Source organism: Pongo abelii, chromosome 10 (assembly GCF_028885655.2).
Source record: "Pongo abelii isolate AG06213 chromosome 10, NHGRI_mPonAbe1-v2.0_pri, whole genome shotgun sequence".
Classification (NCBI taxonomy): Eukaryota; Metazoa; Chordata; class Mammalia; order Primates; family Hominidae; genus Pongo; species Pongo abelii.
This window is the reverse complement of record NC_071995.2, coordinates 32029327-32049245: the sequence shown is the minus strand read 5'-3', so window position 1 is coordinate 32049245 and position 19919 is coordinate 32029327. Positions and strand designations below refer to the sequence as shown.

Below are 19919 nucleotides of genomic sequence, written 5' to 3'. Positions count from 1 at the left end.
TCAGGTGTGTCCATTTCACCCACTGAGAGCAAGTCTCTTCTTTAATTATTCATTTGATTTTTATCACACCTTTCCTTCTCTCTGTTTGAAAGTGTTACTATTCAAAAACTAGATTTTTGGATCATTTCTATAACTTTCTTATCTTTTCTCTTGTTTCTGATTTTTATTGGGAGATTTCTTTGACTTTATCTTACTACCTTTTTATGAAGTTTTAAATTTTCATTAACATTCAAAATTTCTAAGTAGACCTGTTATCTGAATGTTCATTACATACAGTTGTCCCTCAGCATCCATGGGGGATTGTTTCCAGGACCCCTACAGATACTAAAATCTGCAAATGCTCAAGTCCCTGATACAAAAGGGAGTAGTGTTTGCCAATAACCTCCACACATCCTCCTGTATATGTTAGATCATCTCTAGATTATTTATAATATGCTGTGTAGATGCTATGTAAATAGTTGTTATACTGGATTGTTTAGGGAATAATGACAAGAAAAAATGGTTTGTACATGTTCAGTATAGAAGGAAGCATCCTTTGTTTCCCTGAATATTTTCAGTCTGTGGATGTGGGACCTGTGTATGTATTCTGTTCTTGTTTCATGATTGCGTTATTTTCTCATTACTCTAAGGATAGTTTTTTAAAAGGTTTTTTTGCCCTACGTAGTCTATTTACTACACTTTTTCTGTTCTATTCACTTAACTGCATTGTTTTATTTGCTCAGAATCTTGTGATAATTGGCTGACTGTTTAAGAATGGAGCACCAACCCCACACCTATTGGGGGGTCATCCTGGAAGGGCGTCCAACAAAGTTGGAGACCCCAACTCTGGTGTGGGGTGAAAAGCAGGTCAAATTCAGGTTTCAAGACAGGCCAAGCTCAGTACATTTTCTTGTCCACTGCCTCAGTTTACCTACATTCAGAAGATGGTCCAGGAGGAGTTGAGCAGAGTTGGCTCCAAAACATTAGGGTGCTAACAGCAAAACAATTCAAGACTTCATCTTGCTGTATGCCAAAATAATTTATGTTTATCTTGAGAGATAGGGATGAGTGGATGGTGGGTGCATGGTGGAGATCTGAGGAGCCCTGTCCAGAGCCCCATCTTAGGGGGATACAGAGGACTTCCTGCCTGCTCACGGCCCCCTCTGGCCCTCACTTGGCATGCACAGGTCACCATCCATAGCAATGATGCTTCATGGGTCCCGAGGTCTAGGTGAAGGGGAGAACTGACCATCCTATCCCAACCTCCTGGGGCCTTCATGCTTATGTTCTTATTGAAGAAATACAAAGCCCTCGAGATTCATGTAACTGTATGATGGAGAGAAGAAAGTACCTAATGTTTCCCAAAAAGGCAGTATATTTTGTACTTTGTGAAGTGTTGATTAAAATGAAGGGGAAAAAACAGGAAGAAAAAAAAAAAGAATGGGTCACCAAAAAGATGACTGGAAGCTTGAATGTAAAAGGTAGGGCTTACTCATTTGGGGCTTCGTGATAGCATTATTTTTTGTCAGAGTAGGGAACACCAATGTAGGGGTATGGAAGAGCATTCTAAGTGGGACACAAAACCCAGAAGCCCTAAGGATAAATTAAACACACAGAGTTTATTCCCACAAGACTTTTGATTGGAGGAAAATATCAGCATCAAAAGACAAAATGGCCACCTGCAGTGGGAGGAAATCAATAAATAAAAAAGGGCAATGGATGTGAAGAGGCAGTTAATACATGAAAACATTTTCAGTCAGCGTATGTAAGGTTTTAAGGCACATACTTTGGCAAGCATGTGGGGAAATGGGCATTCATGCTGTAGTTTGGAATAAAATTAGTATATTTTTGGAGAGTAAATTGGTAATGACTGTTAAAGTAAAACACAGACACACACACACACACACACACAGACACACACACACTCTTTTGACCCAGAAATTCCACTGCTAGGAATTTGCCCTACAAAGAGTAGAACAGAATCGATAACATCTCATTTGTGTGAAAAATCTTAAAAAGCATATATCTGATTGCTTGAACTTTTTCTGGTAGGATGTACAAGAAATTTGAAGGTGTTAGTTTTAAGGAAAGGGTTTGGGGCTTGTTGGGGGAGGAAGACTTGCTTTTCATTCTGAACTTTAGAAATTAAAAGGTATATATCACTTTTTTGTTAAAAATTTTAAACTAAGAGATAAAATGGTAGGTTGCTATAGGGGAACCTACCCTGCCTGTCTTTCTTTGGATAGTTTGAGGGTTTATTTTAATTATCAAGTCTGGGATAATACTTTTAAAAAAAAGCCTAAGTACTTAAAAGCCTAAGTATTATCCACAATACACTAATTTTTGCATTTCACTTAATATACTGCCATATATGTAACTTTTTTGTTGTTTGTTTTTTGAGGTAGGGTCTCACTCTGTCCCCCCAGGCTGGAGTGCAGTGGTGTGATCATGGCTCACTGCAGCCTTGACCTCCTGGGCTCAAGTGATCCTCCTGCCTCAGCCTCCTGTGTGGCTAGGATTAAAGGTACACACCACCACAGCTAGTTAATTTTTGGGAAGTTTTTTGTTTTTGTTTTCGTTTTTTTGAGACAGAGTCTGGCTCTGTCACCCAGGCTGGAATGCAGTGGTATGATCTCGGCTCACTAAAACCTCTGCCTCCTGGGTTTGTGCAATTTTCCCTCAGCCTCTCAAGTAGCTGGGATTACAGGCATGTGCCACCATGCCCGGCTAAGTTTTTGTATTTTTAGTAGTGACGGGGTTTCACCATGTTGGCCAGGCTGGTCTTGAACTCCTGACCTCAAGTGATCCATCTGCCTCAGCCTCCCAAAGAGCTAGGGTTACAGGCATGAGCTACCACACCCAGCTGTCTGGGGGTTTTTTAAAGACGAGGTTTCACCATGTTGCCCAGGCTGGTCTTGTATTCCTGGGCTCAAGTGATCCACCAGCTTCAGCCTCGCAAATTGCTGGGATTATAAGCGTGAGCCACCAGGCCTGGCCCATATATGTAAACTTATTTTTTCCTTACAGTGGCCTTGGTGAGGTAGATATTGTTTTAGGGGATAAGAAAATGGAAACTCTTGGAGATTGACTTTCTAAGGCCACTATCAAAAGTGCTGAGCTAGAGTTAGCTCTCTCAAGTCCAATACGGTGCAAAATTCTCTGCAGTATCTACTTTAGCTCTCTAGTGCTGCAGCTGTTAACATATTTTCCACTGCTGTCTCATTCATATGCTTTTGGTGCACTATGGCAAACTAGACACTTTGTGAACTATATGAACCATTCAGTTGAGGTTGTCTTAAGTCATAGTTTCTCAGAGGTCCTGAAGCTGAGGAAGGGGATGGCCTCTTTTTCAATGTGAAAAGTGGAAAGCCCGAGGAGGTGAAGAAACAACATCTTGAAGCCAAATTTATTTGAAAGTAAATATTTTTTCTTCTGTCCTATTTAGTACTACTATTTGTATCTTGCATCCTTTCCCATCACTGCTATCATTGTAGCCTCTGGAGAAGAAAGTTGCTGGCTCCTGTTTAGAAACTTTGTAACACTGCTCTAACTCCTATTACTTTAGCTTATGTATCACTGATTTTTTGTTTTTTAAGAAATTCCTCTTAACAATTCCTGTGTATTTTATATTCTCTATATATTATATATATAAATTCCTCTCTCTAAATTCATATATATATATATGCTCACATATACAGTTGACTCTGGAACAACATGGATTTCAACTACACAGGTCCACTTAAATGTAATTTCAACCAAATGCCAATAGAAAATAGAATTTTCACAGGATATGGAATCCGAATATAAAGGAGGGCTGACTTTTTGTATCCTGGGGTTCTGTCGGGCTGACTAGAGGACTTGAGTATACACGGCTTTGGGTATACATGGATGTTCTGGAACCAAGCCCTTGGGCATAGAGGAGATATATTTTAAGTGCTTATGATATAGAGCTCTGCCAGTATAGACTTTTTTTTTTTTTGAGATAGCGTCTCACTCTGTCACTCAGGCTGGAGTACAGTGGCATGATCTCAGCTCACCGCAACCTCTGCCTTCTGGGTTCAAGTGGTTCTCCTGCCTCAGCCTCCCAAGTAGCTGGGATTACAGGCATGTGCCACCATACCCGGCTAAGTTTTTGTATTTTTAGTAGAGACTGGGTTTCACCATGTTGACTAGGCTGGTCTTGAACCCCTGACCTCAAGTGATCCACCTGCCTCGGCCTCCCAAAGTGCTGGGATTACAGGTGTGAGCCACTCACCCCGCTGCTCAGTTTAGACACTTGGAGCAGAGGTCTTTAATGATAAACTTCATAGTATTTAAGAGATGCATTATTAAACTTACAGATAGGATTTTTAAGTGTTGGTTTTTAACTCTCATTTTCTCTTTACTGTATGGATTAGATTCAAGCTTACTAACATACACCAACAGATGAGCTGCTGCCAACAGATGGGGAGGACAGCTGTGTGATATTCCATTTAGATGACTAAAATGTTAAATCTCAAAAAAGTCCACAGCGTCAGTGCTTGGAGTAAAAATTACTTTCTGTAATTTGAGCTGTAATCATGCCAGTTATTCTGTATGCTGTATTTCTAGGGTAATGCCATCCACTTCTATGATGTCAACTGCCCTATGTGCACATAAGGCTTACAGCTCTCTTAACTCCATCCCTTTATTTCTTCCTCTTCCACCGGCCGTAGCTTCCTGCCTCCTCACTCAGCTCATTGATGAGTTATTCACTGATGAAATCTCTAGCCATGTAAACTATAAGCGCTTCTAGTTCAACACATCCAAAGGCTAACTCATCTTTCCTCCAAAATCTAGTTATGTTTTCCCTGGTTAATGACTTCCATAGGTCATCAAAGCTTGAAACTTTAAAATCATTCTTGACTTACCTTAGTTACTTTGTATACCTAACCCATCACGAATTACTGTTGATTCTTCCTTTGAAATGGCTTATATCTTTTGGCCTTCATGCCTATTGTGGATATCCTGTTTTGGACCCCTTCTCTCTCACATGCATTCACGTACTCATTCAACCAGTGCTGACGGATTTTTTATTATGTGCCAGACATAGTGTGAGATGATGTCTGATTCAGCAATTTTGAATAAGGCGTCTCTTCTCTTAAATAGACTACAATGATGTGTTTATTGCACATGTCCCATGGGCTTATCTCATCTAGTCCCCACAACAGCTCTTGGAAGCAGATGAGGAAACAGGCACAGAGAGGGGAGGCATATTTCAAACCATGAAAATACAAGACAATATCACTGGTTCAAATTCATTTCAGGTATCAATAAATATAGAAAGCCTCTCATTATGCAAAGTGAAAAAAAAAGATTCAAACAATGAGTCATATGTAAGTTGAACATAAATTATAGTTTAGGGAAAACCATTTTAAAACGCTTGCCAAGAAATCTGAGAGCAGAATCCGAGAGCTCATGGCTTTTTCTGATCTTTCCTGTTTTCTTGGCCACCCCTAATTTGATAGCATTGTATTTTAGTAACTTGTCTTCAGTGAGTCTGTCCAAAGCATACAAAGTTTTCATGGGAACATCAGCTCTTTTTAATTACGTACGTTGGGTAAAATTTTTATTTTGATATAATTGTAGATTCACACGAAGTCGTAAGAAATGATACAGATAGATCCTATGTACGATTTTTCCAGTTTCCTTCAACAGTAACATCTTGTAAAACTATAATACAACATCACAGCTGGGATATGGACATTGATACAGTCAAGAAACGAACATTTCCATCATCAGAATTCCTCATATTGCCCTTTTCCCACTCCCCCCCTTGCCACCACCTCCACTTTAACCCTTAGCAACCATGGATCCTTCTATATTGTTTAAATTTTAAGAATGTTATATAAATGGCGTTTGACAAGATGCAACCTTTGGGATTGGCTTCCTTCCCTCAGCGTAATTCTCAGAAGATTCATCAAGGTTGTTGCATGTATCTTTTTTTTGTTGCTCAGTAGTATCCCATGGTATAGATGTACCATGTTTATTTAACCATTCACTAACTGAAGGATATCTGGATTGTTTCCAGATTTGGGTTATGATGAATGAAGCTGCATATACGCTCACAAGGTTGTTTTTAAGAGCACAAGGCTTCATTTGTCTAGGACCAATGCTCTGGAGTGCAATTGCTGTGTCATATGGTAGTTGCATATTCAGTTTTTTAAAGAAACTGCCCAATTGTTTTCAGAAAGGCTGTATCACTGTACGTGTTACCACCAACATATAAGTGATCCAGTTTCTGTACATCCTCACCAGCGTTTGGTGGTGTCACCATTTTTGATCTCTCCTTTTATGTTATTGGGGTAACTGCCTTAAGTCTCTCCCTTCTCCAAACTATCATCTTCAGTGCTATCTGAGTTCAGTTTTAGACATGTGTCTTAAGTGATTTGAGGGATAGATATTGGTAGAAATGTAATAGGCATTTGGATATATTTAGTTTAAGGGAAGAGATCTTACAACGAGTTTTGTAAGCTATCTTTGTTTAGTTGATGGTTAAAGTTATATAAGTGGATGAAATGACTGAAAAATGGGTGGATGAGAAAGAGAAGATGGCTGAGGACAGAGTCCTGAGAAGCGTCGAAGAGTTGGGCGATTGAGTAATCAAAGGGTTAGGAATGTATTCTATAAGAGAAAACAAGAAAAGAGATAATTTAAAAATAGTATGAAATATGATACCAGATATTAGAGGCTGGGTGTGGTGGCTCACACCTGTAATCCCAATTTGGGAGGCTGAGGCTGCCAGATTGCTTGTGCCTAGCAGTTCAAGACCAGCCTGAGCAATGTGGTAAAACCCTGTCTCTACTAAAAATAAAGCTGGGCGTGGTGGCATGTGCCTGTAGTCCCGGCTACTTGGGTGGGAGAATTACCTGAGCCCAGGAGGTCGAGGCTGCAGTGAGCAGTGATCATGCCTCTGCACTACAACCCAGGCAATGGAAGTGAGACGCCCTCCCCCCAATCTCTCAATCTCTCTCTATACATACACACACACACGCACACATGAAAGAGAGAGAGAGACAGAAAATTTAAGATGAGACCTAAAAATGTCTCTTGCAGTTGGTATGCCCCTAAAGAGGTCGGTGTTCATCTTTGCTTGGCAGTTTTAGTGGGAAATGAGGGGGAGAAGCCTGGGGATAGGTGGTTGAAGCATGAATAGGAAGTAAGCTGACACAATGAATGAAGACCATTCTTGGGAATGAAGTGGAAAAGAATGAGCAATAATTAGCATTACTGAAGATTTTTTTTTTTTGCTGGGGGAAATGTTTTTAGGCTGAGGTTGAATCAGTGGAGGAAAAGAGGCTGAAAAAGTAGGAAAACTTACACATTGTCAACAATGAGCACATTATAATGACTAAAATTTATTTTAAGGAAAAATGTACTTAAGAGAGGAGAGATTTATGGAACAGGGTCCTGGAGGAGATGGGAGAGAATGGGGTTCAGACTGGAGAGGAGATGAAGAGGGATAAGCAGAGATGAATTTGTTGTTGAGCCTGAGGGTTTTGCTCATCTTTGCAGGGTTTGGTGAGAAGGCGTAGGGAGCTTGAGAAGAGTCCTGAGAGTTGAAACGCCACTGAGGGAATGGAAGATAGTGCTGATTAAAGGCAAGGAATAGGAATAGGATGGTTGCATCTGATTAAATAACACATCTGATGTCAGTTTGCACAGTGGGTCAAGGCTAGAGTTAAGAAGCTGAATTGGGGGTTTAATAGCAGAAAATGATGTGTAGTGAGTAATGGATAGACTAAGAACTGAAGTAGTGATTGAATTGGAAAACAAGCTTAGAATTTTTGAGGAAGAGAGAAGTGGAAGAATTGGTTCTAATTATAAAAGGATATTGGAGTTAAGATTTTCAGAGATAAAAAAAATTTTAGACAATCATGATGTCCAAGAGAGTGGTTTAGTGAAATAGTGTTCATAAGACTCTGGAGTGCTAAGAAGTTTATATTTTATCTTGAAATTGATGAGAAATCAAGGAAGAGACATAGTAATATTAACTTTTCAGAAACTTTCTTCTGATGACAGTGTGAATAATGGATTAAAGAGGGGCAGTACTGGAAGCAATTAGACATGTTAAATTCACTGTGCAGCACTTTTGCATCCAACTGAGGGGGAAGCTTTCAAGCCACCAAGTTTTCAGCCGCATGTTTTCTACTCTGTCGATTGAACTCAGTTAATTGACCCAATCTATCTTAATTATCTGCTCCTGAAAAGATCACATCCCCTCAGCTGTGTTTTGCCCACATCATCATCTTTATTAAATGTAATTAGAACCCTCTCTTCTGGGTTAACCTCAGGAAAAACCAGCTCCTTAATATTTTCATGCCATTGAAATTGTGGCGCCAGATATGGCCACAGTGGAGAGAAACAGTATAACTTTTCTCCTTACCTTTCACTACATTTTTGAGAAGGTCTGAAAATTTTTCATAAAACTCTCAGGGATGTAGTTTTCAGTTTCTGTGACCTTTGTCTTTCTGAAATGGGAGAGGTTCCCTTGTCCCCCTCACACGGCGTGCATTGGGGGTGTGGCTCGCTTCTTCAGTGCCCCGCTGCTCAGACCTCTAGAGAAGCATACAGACGGGCAGGCTGTGGGGCTCCGACCCCTTGACAGAGTCTAGGGGTGAATGTTTACAGCTCCTGAAGCCCCAGTGGGTGTGTGTTACAGGATGCTTTTTTAGTTTGCCTATAGGGGGCTTGTGTTAACCAGCTCAATTAGACCCTCTACCTTGTCGCGAAGACAGCGAGCTTTCTGTATCTTGGGTTCTTGCCTTGGTGTACCAGAAGAATTGGATCACACGTGGGCTTGGAGAATTGAGTGCAAAGTTTTATTGAGTGGAAGTAGCCCTCAGCAGATGAGGCACCCAGAAGGGAAATGGTTTTCCCGTGGAGTTGGGCCGCTTGGCGGCCCGGGCTCTTTTCCGACTGCCCAGGCCAAACTCCGCGTCGTTCTGCCCGTGAATGGCCTGCGGATGTGCCAGCGAGCTCCTCTTCTTCCACTCTTATGCTCCTCTGGATGTCTGGCTGCCTGTGTGCCTGCCTGCTAGGGTCTGGGGTTTTCATAGGCACAGTATGGGGGAGTGGCAGGCCAGGGTGGTCTTTGGAAATGCAACATTGGGGCTGGAAAGCAGACGTGCCAGTCCTCACCTAGGCTGGTGACCTAGGGACCACACACTCCTCTACCCAGCACTTCACTTCGCCCATCCCTATCATTTAAAGGGACCACGCTCTTCCCTTTCCAGCACTCCCCTATCATTTCTACACTGTAAATATCTTTTTTATATTTGTCTCATCTATCAGGTTGTGAATTCCTTCACGTTAACTTGCATGGAATTCATCTTGTTGTAATGTGGTACCTAAAAATCCTAGTACTCTGGTTCAAAAATATATGTTTAACAAATGTTCAGTGAAAGCGAATGAATGAATGAAAGATGACTCCCACACACGGAGGAACCCTGTCCTCCTGTAAGGTACATGATTTGAAGGTCCCAGCAAGTCTATCTTGGAACAGACCCAGTTGCGATGCCCATACAGTTCTCGGACTAACAAAAAGTGTCACACCATCCAGATATGCTTAATTTGGAAGCAGCTGTAAGGAGACTCCCGGCCAGCTCAAGTTTCCTCACCTGGGAAGAGGCGGGAGGCTGTTTACCGTACGGGAGCATGGCGGCCGCCTGCCTGCGTTCGGGAGCGCAGGTTCCTTTCCGGGAAAGAAGCCTAGGTCGTTTTCCGTACAGCAGCGTGGCGGCCGCCGACGGGAGGCGGTCATGGCATCACGCCCGGGGGAAGAGGCCGCCGTAAAGGAAGCTCTGCTTCCTCTTCTTCCTTCTCCCGCCTCCCACCGGCTGTCGTAAAAGGGTGAATGGAGAGAGAGTTGTGGGGGGGAAAAAGGGAGGACAGGGGGCGCGGAGTCAGAGTGGCGCAGCAAGTGGCCGCAGGTGGCGACGGTGGCGGGGGGTGGGGTGTGAGGTAATCCAGGGGTCGTGGAAGAGGAGGCTGAGAGGGTCAGACGAAAACTAAAGCTGCAGTCCGGCCTACTGTTCCGGGGGCCGCGGAGCCCCCACCCGGGGAGATGGACCTCAACCGGATCATCCAGGCGCTGAAGGGCACCATCGACCCGAAGTTGCGGATTGCAGCCGAGAACGAGCTCAACCAGGTGAGGAGAGGGCCTTCGGCGACCCTCTTCCGCCGAAGGGGCGCCCCTGCCGGCTGGCCGGGCTCCCCCTCCCCGGCGCCCCTCGTCCTCACCCCCACCGGGCTGGGACTGACGCCTCACGGCTGGTCCCGCTCTCCGCCCCCGCTGCCCCCCGGTCCAGTGGAGCAGGGCTCCCAGGATCTTTGCCGAGCAGCTCGCGCACCTGTTGGCCACCTTTGCACCTTTTCGTGTCGTCTTCCTTCTCCAGTGCAGTTTGTTCTGCCCACTTGGTCCGCAAGAAGCAGTTTTTGCAACCTGTGCTAGTGTTTTCAGGGTGTGATTTCTTTTCCTTAAGTGCGCGGACTTGGGGAGCAGGTGGGAATTTTACTTACAATTCAAATCTGAGTTCAGCTTTTCTCCAAACCCAGCCCTTTTTAGGTGTTGCTGTAGAGCACGCTGCCCACCGCCTCCTCCTGTCGGGTTGGCAGGACTGTTTTGACACCGATTGGCCGAGTTTTCCGGAGCGCTGGGCAGTGCTGTTGGGAGAGTGCTCTGGGAAGAATAGGCAGTTTTCATGGTGATACTGCTTTATCTAAGACACATCAAAGTAAGATGTGTTTGGAGAAATTTCTTATAAATGCTAAAATGTGTAAGACTTCTTTTTTTTTCCTCCGTCTCCTGTTCTTCCTAATTAGCCTTGACGTCTTTCCAGCGTTACCCCCACACTTCAAAATTTTAATGATCCCAAACTCCAGCTTATTTCTTCTTCCCTACCGGTGCTTTAAGAGCTACCACTGGGATGGAGCAACAGCTGTTTTAGGTTGTGATGACCTGTAAAATATAAATATTCCAAAATCAGCGGTTCTCAAAGCGTTGCCCAGGACCTGGAGCTTCAGCATCACCTGAGAACTTACAAATTATGCAAATTACGGGGCTTCAGTCCAGACTTAACGAATCAGAAACTGTGGGGGTGGGGCCAGTTGTCTTTTAACTAGCTCCCCCAGGTGATTCTGTGCCTCCTGAAGTGTGACTAAAGTGTGACTGTCCTAAGTAAATGTTTCTGTTGTAATTGACTTTAAAAAGCTGCGTGTTGGGAATCTTTGAAAAGGATTATTTTAATAGGAAATCTAGGTGGAGTTTGGAGTAGGTATAAATGCAGGATTCCCCAGAGATAAAAGGGAGAGTGAAAACACTGCCAATGGAGAGGAGGTTGGGTTGAACTAATGCCCAAAGATAATGTACTGGTGCCTGAAAAAGAAATGGACTGTCACTTAGAATAGGGGGAAGTTAAAGTCAGTACCTGTCCCAGGCTTTGCAGAGTAAAAGTACTGTATGTTGGCTGGCTGGAAGAATAGTAATCCAGGGGTTAGTTAGGAAGAACAAAGCAGGAGCTGAATTTGCAGTCCACTAGTATGAACAGGGGAGTTGGCCTGTTTATGAGCCCCTTCTCACAACGAGGCCAGGTGTTTCTTTGATATCAGGTTACACTTCCCTGCCCTTCACCTAACCTTCATTTCTTTCTGATTCATCAGTATATAAGTACAGTTGATGTTATAGAAGTGGAAAAAGTACATGAGAAAGCCTGCAGAACTAGGAGACGTTTAAGACCCAATCCTATTTTTTTTTCCCATGGTATTTCAGACAAAAGCAGGCACGTTCAGGGTGGTATGGCTGTAGACTCTTGATGGTAGTTCAATCCAAATCCATTCCGTCATCACTCTGCCCTGCCCCATAGTGTCCCACCTCATCACAGACTGTGATTTCCCCAGCAATTTCTAAAGGTAGCTTATTGCTGTACCACTCATTTAGCATTTATATTTTATATAAAGCATAGTGAAATGCTTTAAGGTTTTTTGAATCGGCTGTAAGTAGAACAAAATATAATGTCACCTAACCGTGTAGTAAAACATGCTTATGATGATGGGTTTTGCCTGCTTGTCCTTTGCCACCACTGTAACATCCGACTTTGTTGGATAAATGGGTGGGTAAATCACCATAAGTGGTTATGGTCCACCTCTTTGACTTTAGTCTAGGTCTCCCCTTAGCAAGTATGTTCTGCATAGGGAATGGGAGCAGCTTCTGCGGTATACTGATGGATCTGTCAGTTGCCGTTTAGAAAAATAAGCAGCTTCTGCACCACAGCCTGTGTTCCAATGGATAAATTCTCATTTGGAGCTATATAATTTTTTCAGGCCAGCATTTTTCTGTTACTAGTGAGTAGTTTTCTGACTGCTATTTGTGATATTGTTTCTGTGGGAAAATGTATTTGTAGTTTTATCTCAGGATATTGAGTGAACCCTATACATCTTATTTTCTATAGACCAGAAGTCCCATTAGAGGCAGCATAGAGGAATAGGAATGGGTAGGTACCTTGCTTAAGTAATTCATCCAGAAATGTGTCCTCTTTTAGTAAATTATCCTTCACATGGCCTCGGTAGGGAAATAAGTTTTTACTTTCATTGCCAAGCTTTGGAATCTCTGCTTTCCATGCATGTGTACGTGCCATTTTCATTACTCTTTATTAAGATAATTTGTTTATATAAATAGCACAGATATATTTATTGAGTTAATATATTGCAGATATTGGTAAAAGAGTTTGTTTCCATGGAGCTGGGGATACAGACAAGTAACTAATATAATTTCAGGTCGTAAGTGCTGTAGAGAGTAAAGCCCGAGCAAGAGTGTTGGGATGTATAGCCATTCTCTGAAGAATGGCATTGAGTAGAGAGTTGGATGTTGTGAAGGAATGGGCCAGGCAAAGAGCTGAGAGAGGAACAACGGTTCAGAAAAGTCCCTCAACTTGGCATGCTGGAGGGCTAGAAAGGTTAATGAAGCGGAGCAGTGAGTCAGAGGATGGGAGGAGACATCAGTTTTTTGCTTTATGAGTTCTCATAAATGCAGAATTTAGTTAAGCAAACTGGGTATTTGCAGAAAACTTCACAGATACAAAATATCCTCAGGAAATCATTGAGAAATTAGTCTTATTTATTTTTTAGAAACTTGAAGCCTCAAGAGGCACAAAGAAATTGAGTAACTATTTCTGAGTAAAGTAGTATGAAAATATATCTGACTTTATCTCTGAATGTTTTAGCTGGCCAAGTTAATATAGAATGAATCAATGCTGAAAGAAGACAAGGTTTCTGAAATTTTTTAAAATGGCAAACAGTTGCAAAAAGGGGAGTTTCAAAATGTGTACAATGGCAACAGTGTTGACATAAAAGTAGTCTCTGCAATAGGTATATTACTTTCAAATAAGTAGCATTTATTTAAGTGTAAAAGTTATTTTGTATGTGTGGAATAAGATTTTTAAAACAAATAACGGAAATCAGTTTTTTTATGATTAGAATAAACTGTATAGATGTTTTAATCTTTGATTCATGACAAGCTCTTTCAGTATTTACAAAGTTATAAACATGAGTTATAATGCATATGTAGAAGGTGAAGGCTGGGTGAATCTGTGTTAATTTTGCCTCCTATCAACTGTTAAAACAAATCTGTTTTCTTAAAAACTGCTTTAAAATTCTGATGGTTTCAATTATGGATAAAAAAGAATGTACATGCCACAGATTTGCGATCTGAAGACTACACAGGATGAAAGGAAGAAAATTATAATTCAAAATTTTTTGAAGGATATATAGGAAGATTTGGAAAGCACAGTGTTCTTGGATGAAAAGGATTAATACTTTTAAAATGCCAGTTGTCTCCAAATTAATTTTTTAATCAAACATTTACCTTCATAGATGCTATTTTAATTTAAAAAAATGAATAATATGCCCAAACCTAGCTGTGTATTGAAAGGGATACCCCCACAGATCCAGGCTCTGAGGAGAGGGGTGAGCTGAACAGACTCTCTGGGTCATTGTCTGGTTTGGCCTCACTGGAATTTGAGTCTTTTCAAATGAATGTCAGTGGACAAAGGCATATGTGGACTCTGGAATGTGACAGGACTGTAATATAGTCCAGGTACTGTACATCTGGATATAACGTGATCCGAAGGAGTGGATGCTCTGTATTTTTTTTGCTTTGAAGGTCCCCATCGCCAAACTCAGGAGCAGATCAAAGTAGAGCACACCTGTGGGATGAAGTGACCCAGGCCACAGGGTAGAGCAGGAGCTTCATCCCCACAGGCTCACTTAGGCATTAACTGTAAAAGATAGTACAGCAGTAGAGGGCAGCTGGTGATGACAGCGCGCTCAACCCCGTCTCGTGAGTCACACTGTTCCAATCTGGACTGGCTTCTCTCCATTGCTCATGCTCAACTTTGTAACATTATCTTCTCTGTTTTGCTCTGTTGGATCTCCTATTTCCTGTAGCCTTTGTTTTTTTGTTTTCTATTTGTCAAAAATACCATAAACAAAATTGAAGCACAAATAATCTAGGAAGAAATACTTGCCATGTATGGGTCAAATAAAAGACTGAGATTTTAAATTCATAAATAGCTCTTAGAATTTATTAAGAATAAAGCAAATACTCCATTTACAAAAGGATAAAGGGAGTAAGGAATTTGTAGAAAAAACAGCCAACAAAGAGGAAAACATCCAACCTCCTTAGTAATAGAGAAAATGCAATTTAAAACATTAATAAAATTTTAAAGTTTCAAAGGAATGATGATACCTGTATTAGATAGATGGACACTATCATATGCTGTTGTTGGGAGTGTAAATTGGTATACTGCTTCTGGAGACCATTCTGACAATATGTTAAAAAAACATAAAAATGTTCATATTCTTTTATTCATCAGTTTCTGCTCAGGAAAGTTTTTTGACTTGAAGTATTTTAGTAATCTTCATTTTGCGTTGAAGGGTTTGTCTCAGTTTAAAAGTTTTTCTTTTATTTGGACAGTAACGTATTCAGTAACCGGTGCTAACTTATAAGCTACTCACTTATATTGCCCTATTTTATAAAACATTTCTTTGTAATTTCAGTCCTACAAGATTATCAATTTTGCCCCCAGTTTACTTCGGATTATAGTCTCTGACCATGTGGAATTCCCAGTACGACAGGCAGGTGAGTTGGTTTTTTATCCTTTATAAATTTATTTATAGGTGAGAGTAGAATGAGAGTTTTATTTTAATTTTACATATCTGTAATTTATTGAAAAATTCGGAAGCACTAGCACTCATGAAGTATTTCCAGTGACTTAAAAACTCACTTTCTTTTTCCCCAGAAATTTAGACGTAGATACTGAGCTCTCAAATATCTTCTAGCTCTTTTTTTTTCCTCCTCTCCCTTTTACCCACCAATTCCTTGCCTCTGTAACTTTGCCCTTATTTTTGTTAGCTTCCTCAATTTTAATAGCTGATCTCTCTAATGTTTTATGATTTCTGGTAGCCTAGCCTCTGGGCCCATAGATTAAAACCATGAATTTATATATGTGAATTCGAGCTCTGTTACGTGGCAAATCATGGAGGTAATGTGTTGCACAGGTGTTCCTAACCCAGGTGACTGCGGAGCAGGACTATGTTTTAAACATGAAACTTACTTTTAAGTCTGTGGGATCTTAGGTTGTTTCATGATGTTGTACATTGTTCTTTTATCTTGTTTTTTTTATGGACTGGTCATTGGAGCCCAGAAGATTAAAAATTAGAGCCTTAGAGGATCATGAATTTTCAAAAGATAATAATCAAAAGCTAAAGGAGGTAAACGACAATAGCTAATTAAAAATAAATATTTAAAAATACTTGTTATGTAAGTGACATATACACGTAAGTAATTTGGACAATTTAGAAGAATACAAAGAAGGAAGTAAAATTACCCAACATTCATCACTCAGAAATGGCCATCATTACTCAGAAATGACCATCATTAACGTTAGGTGAACATTAGCCTTTCCATGTGTTCACGTAGAAGGATAGATGAACAGTTTCAGAGAAATGGGGTCATAATCTACATGCTGATGAAAGTATTTAATTTGAACATAGAATAAAAAGATAAAGAAATATTAAGCTTTGGGAAGATTTATAACACTATATATGATTTCCTAAAAGATCCCTTTGTGGTTAAGATAAAAAAGAAAATCCTATGGAAAAACACTGATGTTGGAATTATTTTTTGCTTTTATAAGGTTTACAAGACTTCTGTGTAAATTTTTGAAACCACAATTCGCACTTGTTTCATCTTTGTTTTATAAAATAGGGCTGTTCTGGAATAACATTTTGTTGAATGGAACCTATTTTAAAAACCTAAGTGTTTATAGGGCCATTGTAAAGTTCCTATGAAGCATTTAAGAAATAACATTTTAAAAGATCTTAAAACAAGTTTTTACATTAATGTCTTCCTTTAATGACATGGAAACATTAGAAAAACACAGTTTATACCTTACATTGTTCTTAATACACCCAAAGATGACTGCCATCAGCTTTGATGCATGGCTCTCCAATTCTTTTGTTTATATTACACATGCTATTTTACAGTTTCCTTTTTTTCATTTAACCATGTACCCTTGAAGATTGCTCCAAGTCAGTGCACATAGATATTTCATTCTTTATAACAGCTGTGCAGTATTTCCTTATATAAGAATTACCATGGTTTACTTAAACAATTTGATATTGAGAGACATTTCGCTTATTGTCTTGTTTTTCATTGTTGATAGAAGCAATGCTAAATGAGTGTCATTTGATATGTATCTAGGTACTTGTGGGAATGTTTTTATAGAATAAGTTATAACAAGGGAAATCCTTGGCTAATGGATATTCATGACATTTAGAATTTAGAGTCTTCTCACTAAGTTGCTTTTGCTTACATTTTCTACCAACAGTGCATTAGAATGCTAGGTTCCCCAAATCCTCACCAACTCTGTACAACTTAATGAAGTTTTGATGTAAAATGTAAACAGCATTGAAAGGCATTTTTTTCTTCATAATTTGTTTTTTCATAATTTAGATTTCAAATCTGTTAACTACAAGATAAAGTTTATCTTGGTGATTATTTCCTAACTTATTAGGACAGCCTTCTTAGAGCAGCCATTTTTATCATACAATCTGAAATACATTTATAAAATTCTACATTATAACCTAAACTTAAGTGGTATTTATAAATTTTCTGCTCTGTTTAATCTATTATTAAAATACAAGGATGCTCCAAGACACCTAGACAGATAATTTATCTTTAGCATGACACTTAAAAAAGAATGTTGTGATTTTTGCTTTAAAAGAAAGCCTGTATAAAGCTGTAAAAAAAAAAAAAAATGCTAATGCTAAGTGGAAATACATCTGCAAAATACTTTTTCTCTTTTGCTTGTGGGCAGTCTAAAGTGTTCTTGCTACCATCAAGCTTGCTCACTGCTGAATGTCCTTTCTTACCTTACTGTGAGTTTTCAAGAAACAGGAAAAAATTAAGTATTTTGATGTTGCCAAGCAAAACAAAAAAATTTGAATGTTTGGTCTGCTGCTTTTCTTTTGAGGTGTTGATAAGCATAATAGCATTATTAATATTATCATGTGTGGTGAAGGAAGCCTATCTTAAATTTAGGATAGTTATGATCTGGAATTTCAAATCACTTTTGTTGCTAATTTTTTACTTCTTACCTCTGAAATGAAGAGACTCTTTGGTAAAATTTCTTTAATATATGTAAATTTAGGCTCAGAAATGTACTTTCTTCAGTGCATTTTGGAGTTGCTACGAGAAGGAGAGAGTAGTTTGGATTTAAAAATGGTGGTTGAGAGGTATTAGACCTGAAGAGGTCATCAGTGGTGACAAATGTGGGACTGTCATTTAAAAAAATAGCATGGTTTTTGATTTCTATAAGTTTGCCTGCTCCTTGTTCTTTCTTTTTGTTTGTATTTCCAAAGGATGGACAGGGAGAAGATATAACAATTCATTCTGTGGTTATTTGTTTAGAGGTTATTTGTTAAGATTGATCTGAGCATTGCAGAGTGCAGAACCTAGAAATAAACAGAAAGATGCCTCTGTTAAAGTCCAGAAGCACTTTAAGAAGCTTTTATTAACATTCATGCATTTTATTTGTAGAAAGCTTTGTAGCTTGTACTCAGAATCTATTTAATATTATTTTGATAGAATTGACACATTTGTTGTCTAATCTAGCCTTTCACAGAGTAATAAGGGAGAGAAGGGCTACAAAATTACAATGAAAAACAGCAAGACTTACAAACATCAACTCAAAAGCATGACATTCTGCCCACTGAGATAACAGTACTTTCTCCACTTTGAGGTTATGAAACCCAATTGACTTCTGTAGCTGTGTCTCTGGGTCCAGCGCTTAAGTGACGATTCATTGTGCTGAAGGAGAAAAGTGCGTGTGTGTTTTTAGAAAGTTAATTTCAACTTAGATGCTTAAAATGGTGAGTGGATTTTGTAGGAAAACTATCTTAGAGCAGCCATTTTTATCATAGAATCTGAAATACATTTATAAAATTCTGCATTATAACTATCCTAAATTTAAGTGCCATTTGTAAATTTTCTACTCTATTTAATCTATTATTAAAATACAAGGATGCTCTAAGACACCCAGACAGATACAATAAATTTAATATTTCCTTTATGAATTGGATTAAGATGATATTAGTTCTTTGTTTCTTAGTTCTGTCAAATGGTTTGTATTTAGGTACTTGAATTAAATGATTAAAGGGAGGTTTTTTAGATTGTTGGTTGATATGGTAACAGTTATCTTTGGTATTTTTCCTTTATCCTTAGTAATCCATAATTATCCATCATAGTAATTAAAATTTTCTTTTTAATATATTTTCAATTTTATTTTACCTCATTGTACATTTATTTAGGCATATACAAATTAGTATGCCTTTTTTAAAGCCTGTCTTGTTTGATGCACCATAATTTTTAAATTATAACTTTTCAGTTATAAAATTAATATTAATAGTATTTAATGACTAAATCATAAATAAGTCCATGATTTTACCGTGTCTGTATTTTTACTGTCTAAAGGTTGCTTTTCTTTGTTTTCAAGACTATTTCTATAGGGATCAAAATGATTTTGTGAATAATATAGTTGATTTTTCTTTTTGCCAAGATTGATCCTGTGAAATCAGGCTGGGCGTTCATGCCTGTAATCCCAGCACTTTGGGAGGCTGAGGTGGGTGGATCACTTGAGCCCAGGAGTTCAAGACCAGCCTGGGCAGTATGGCGAAACCCTGTCTCTACAAAAATACAAAAAATTAACTGGCGTGGTGGTGCACGCCTGTATTCCCAACTACTTGAGAGACTGAGGTGGGAGGATCACCTAAGCCCTGGAGATGGAGGCTGCAGTGAGCTGTGATTGTGCCCCTGTACTCCAGCCTGGGCGATAGAGTGAGACCCTGTCTCAAAAAAACCCCTAAATCCTGTGAAATCAGTCTGAACTGCTGACAGGTTGGTTCATATCCTTAGATCATTCATTCATTATTTTTTGAATAGTCTATACATTTTTATTGAATGTGTACTCTTTGCCAGTCACTGTTACGTAATATAATGACTATACCCGATACAACATGGTACCTAGTCTAGAGCCTGTGTGGTCTGAATTAAAAACAAGTTAGGGAAAAAAGAAAGCCCTAACACACATCCCCCTTTATATAATGTTTGTTTTCACCCAAATAAATTGAAATCATAGATGGAACAGTTTTTCAGAACTTTAGCTACTCAAAACTAATGAAAGAGGAGCTTACCAGATGTCAAGTTCATAATTTCACTAAATTTCTTTTATGTTTTAGCTAATGTAGAATGTATTGGTGTATTCTTTATGGTATAGTGCTTTGACTACCCAATTTAGTTTTTTTTTTTTTGTTCTTTTTTTTTTTTGACGGAGTCTTGCTCTGTTGCCCTGGCTGCAGTGCTGTGG

General features: G+C 39.4%; 1 protein-coding gene and 1 long non-coding RNA gene across 4 annotated transcripts in view; one reads left to right on the top strand and one right to left on the bottom strand.

Moving 5' to 3' along the window:
* The first annotated feature begins 9719 nt into the window (after positions 1–9719).
* Positions 9720–19919, top strand: part of IPO8 (importin 8) — a 67212-nt gene continuing 57012 nt past the window's right edge. The window contains exons 1-2 of one of the 2 annotated variants that reach the window (XM_002823074.3): positions 9720–10147; positions 15052–15133. In XM_002823074.3, coding sequence (XP_002823120.1) covers positions 10064–10147; positions 15052–15133 — 166 coding nt within the window. In that variant the 5' untranslated portion in view covers positions 9720–10063. The remainder of the gene's footprint in view (positions 10148–15051; positions 15134–19919) is intronic. The other variant, XM_009247588.3, reaches the window with a different exon arrangement.
* LOC129049093 (uncharacterized) overlaps positions 16175–19919 on the bottom strand; it is a 31100-nt gene continuing 27355 nt past the window's right edge. Inside the window, exons 4-5 of one of the 2 annotated variants that reach the window (XR_008511881.2) lie at positions 18234–18364; positions 16175–18009 (exon numbers count right to left, since the gene is read on the bottom strand). This is a non-coding gene — a long non-coding RNA (uncharacterized LOC129049093). Of the gene's footprint in view, positions 18010–18046; positions 18365–19919 lie in introns of those variants that run through there. The other variant, XR_008511882.2, reaches the window with a different exon arrangement.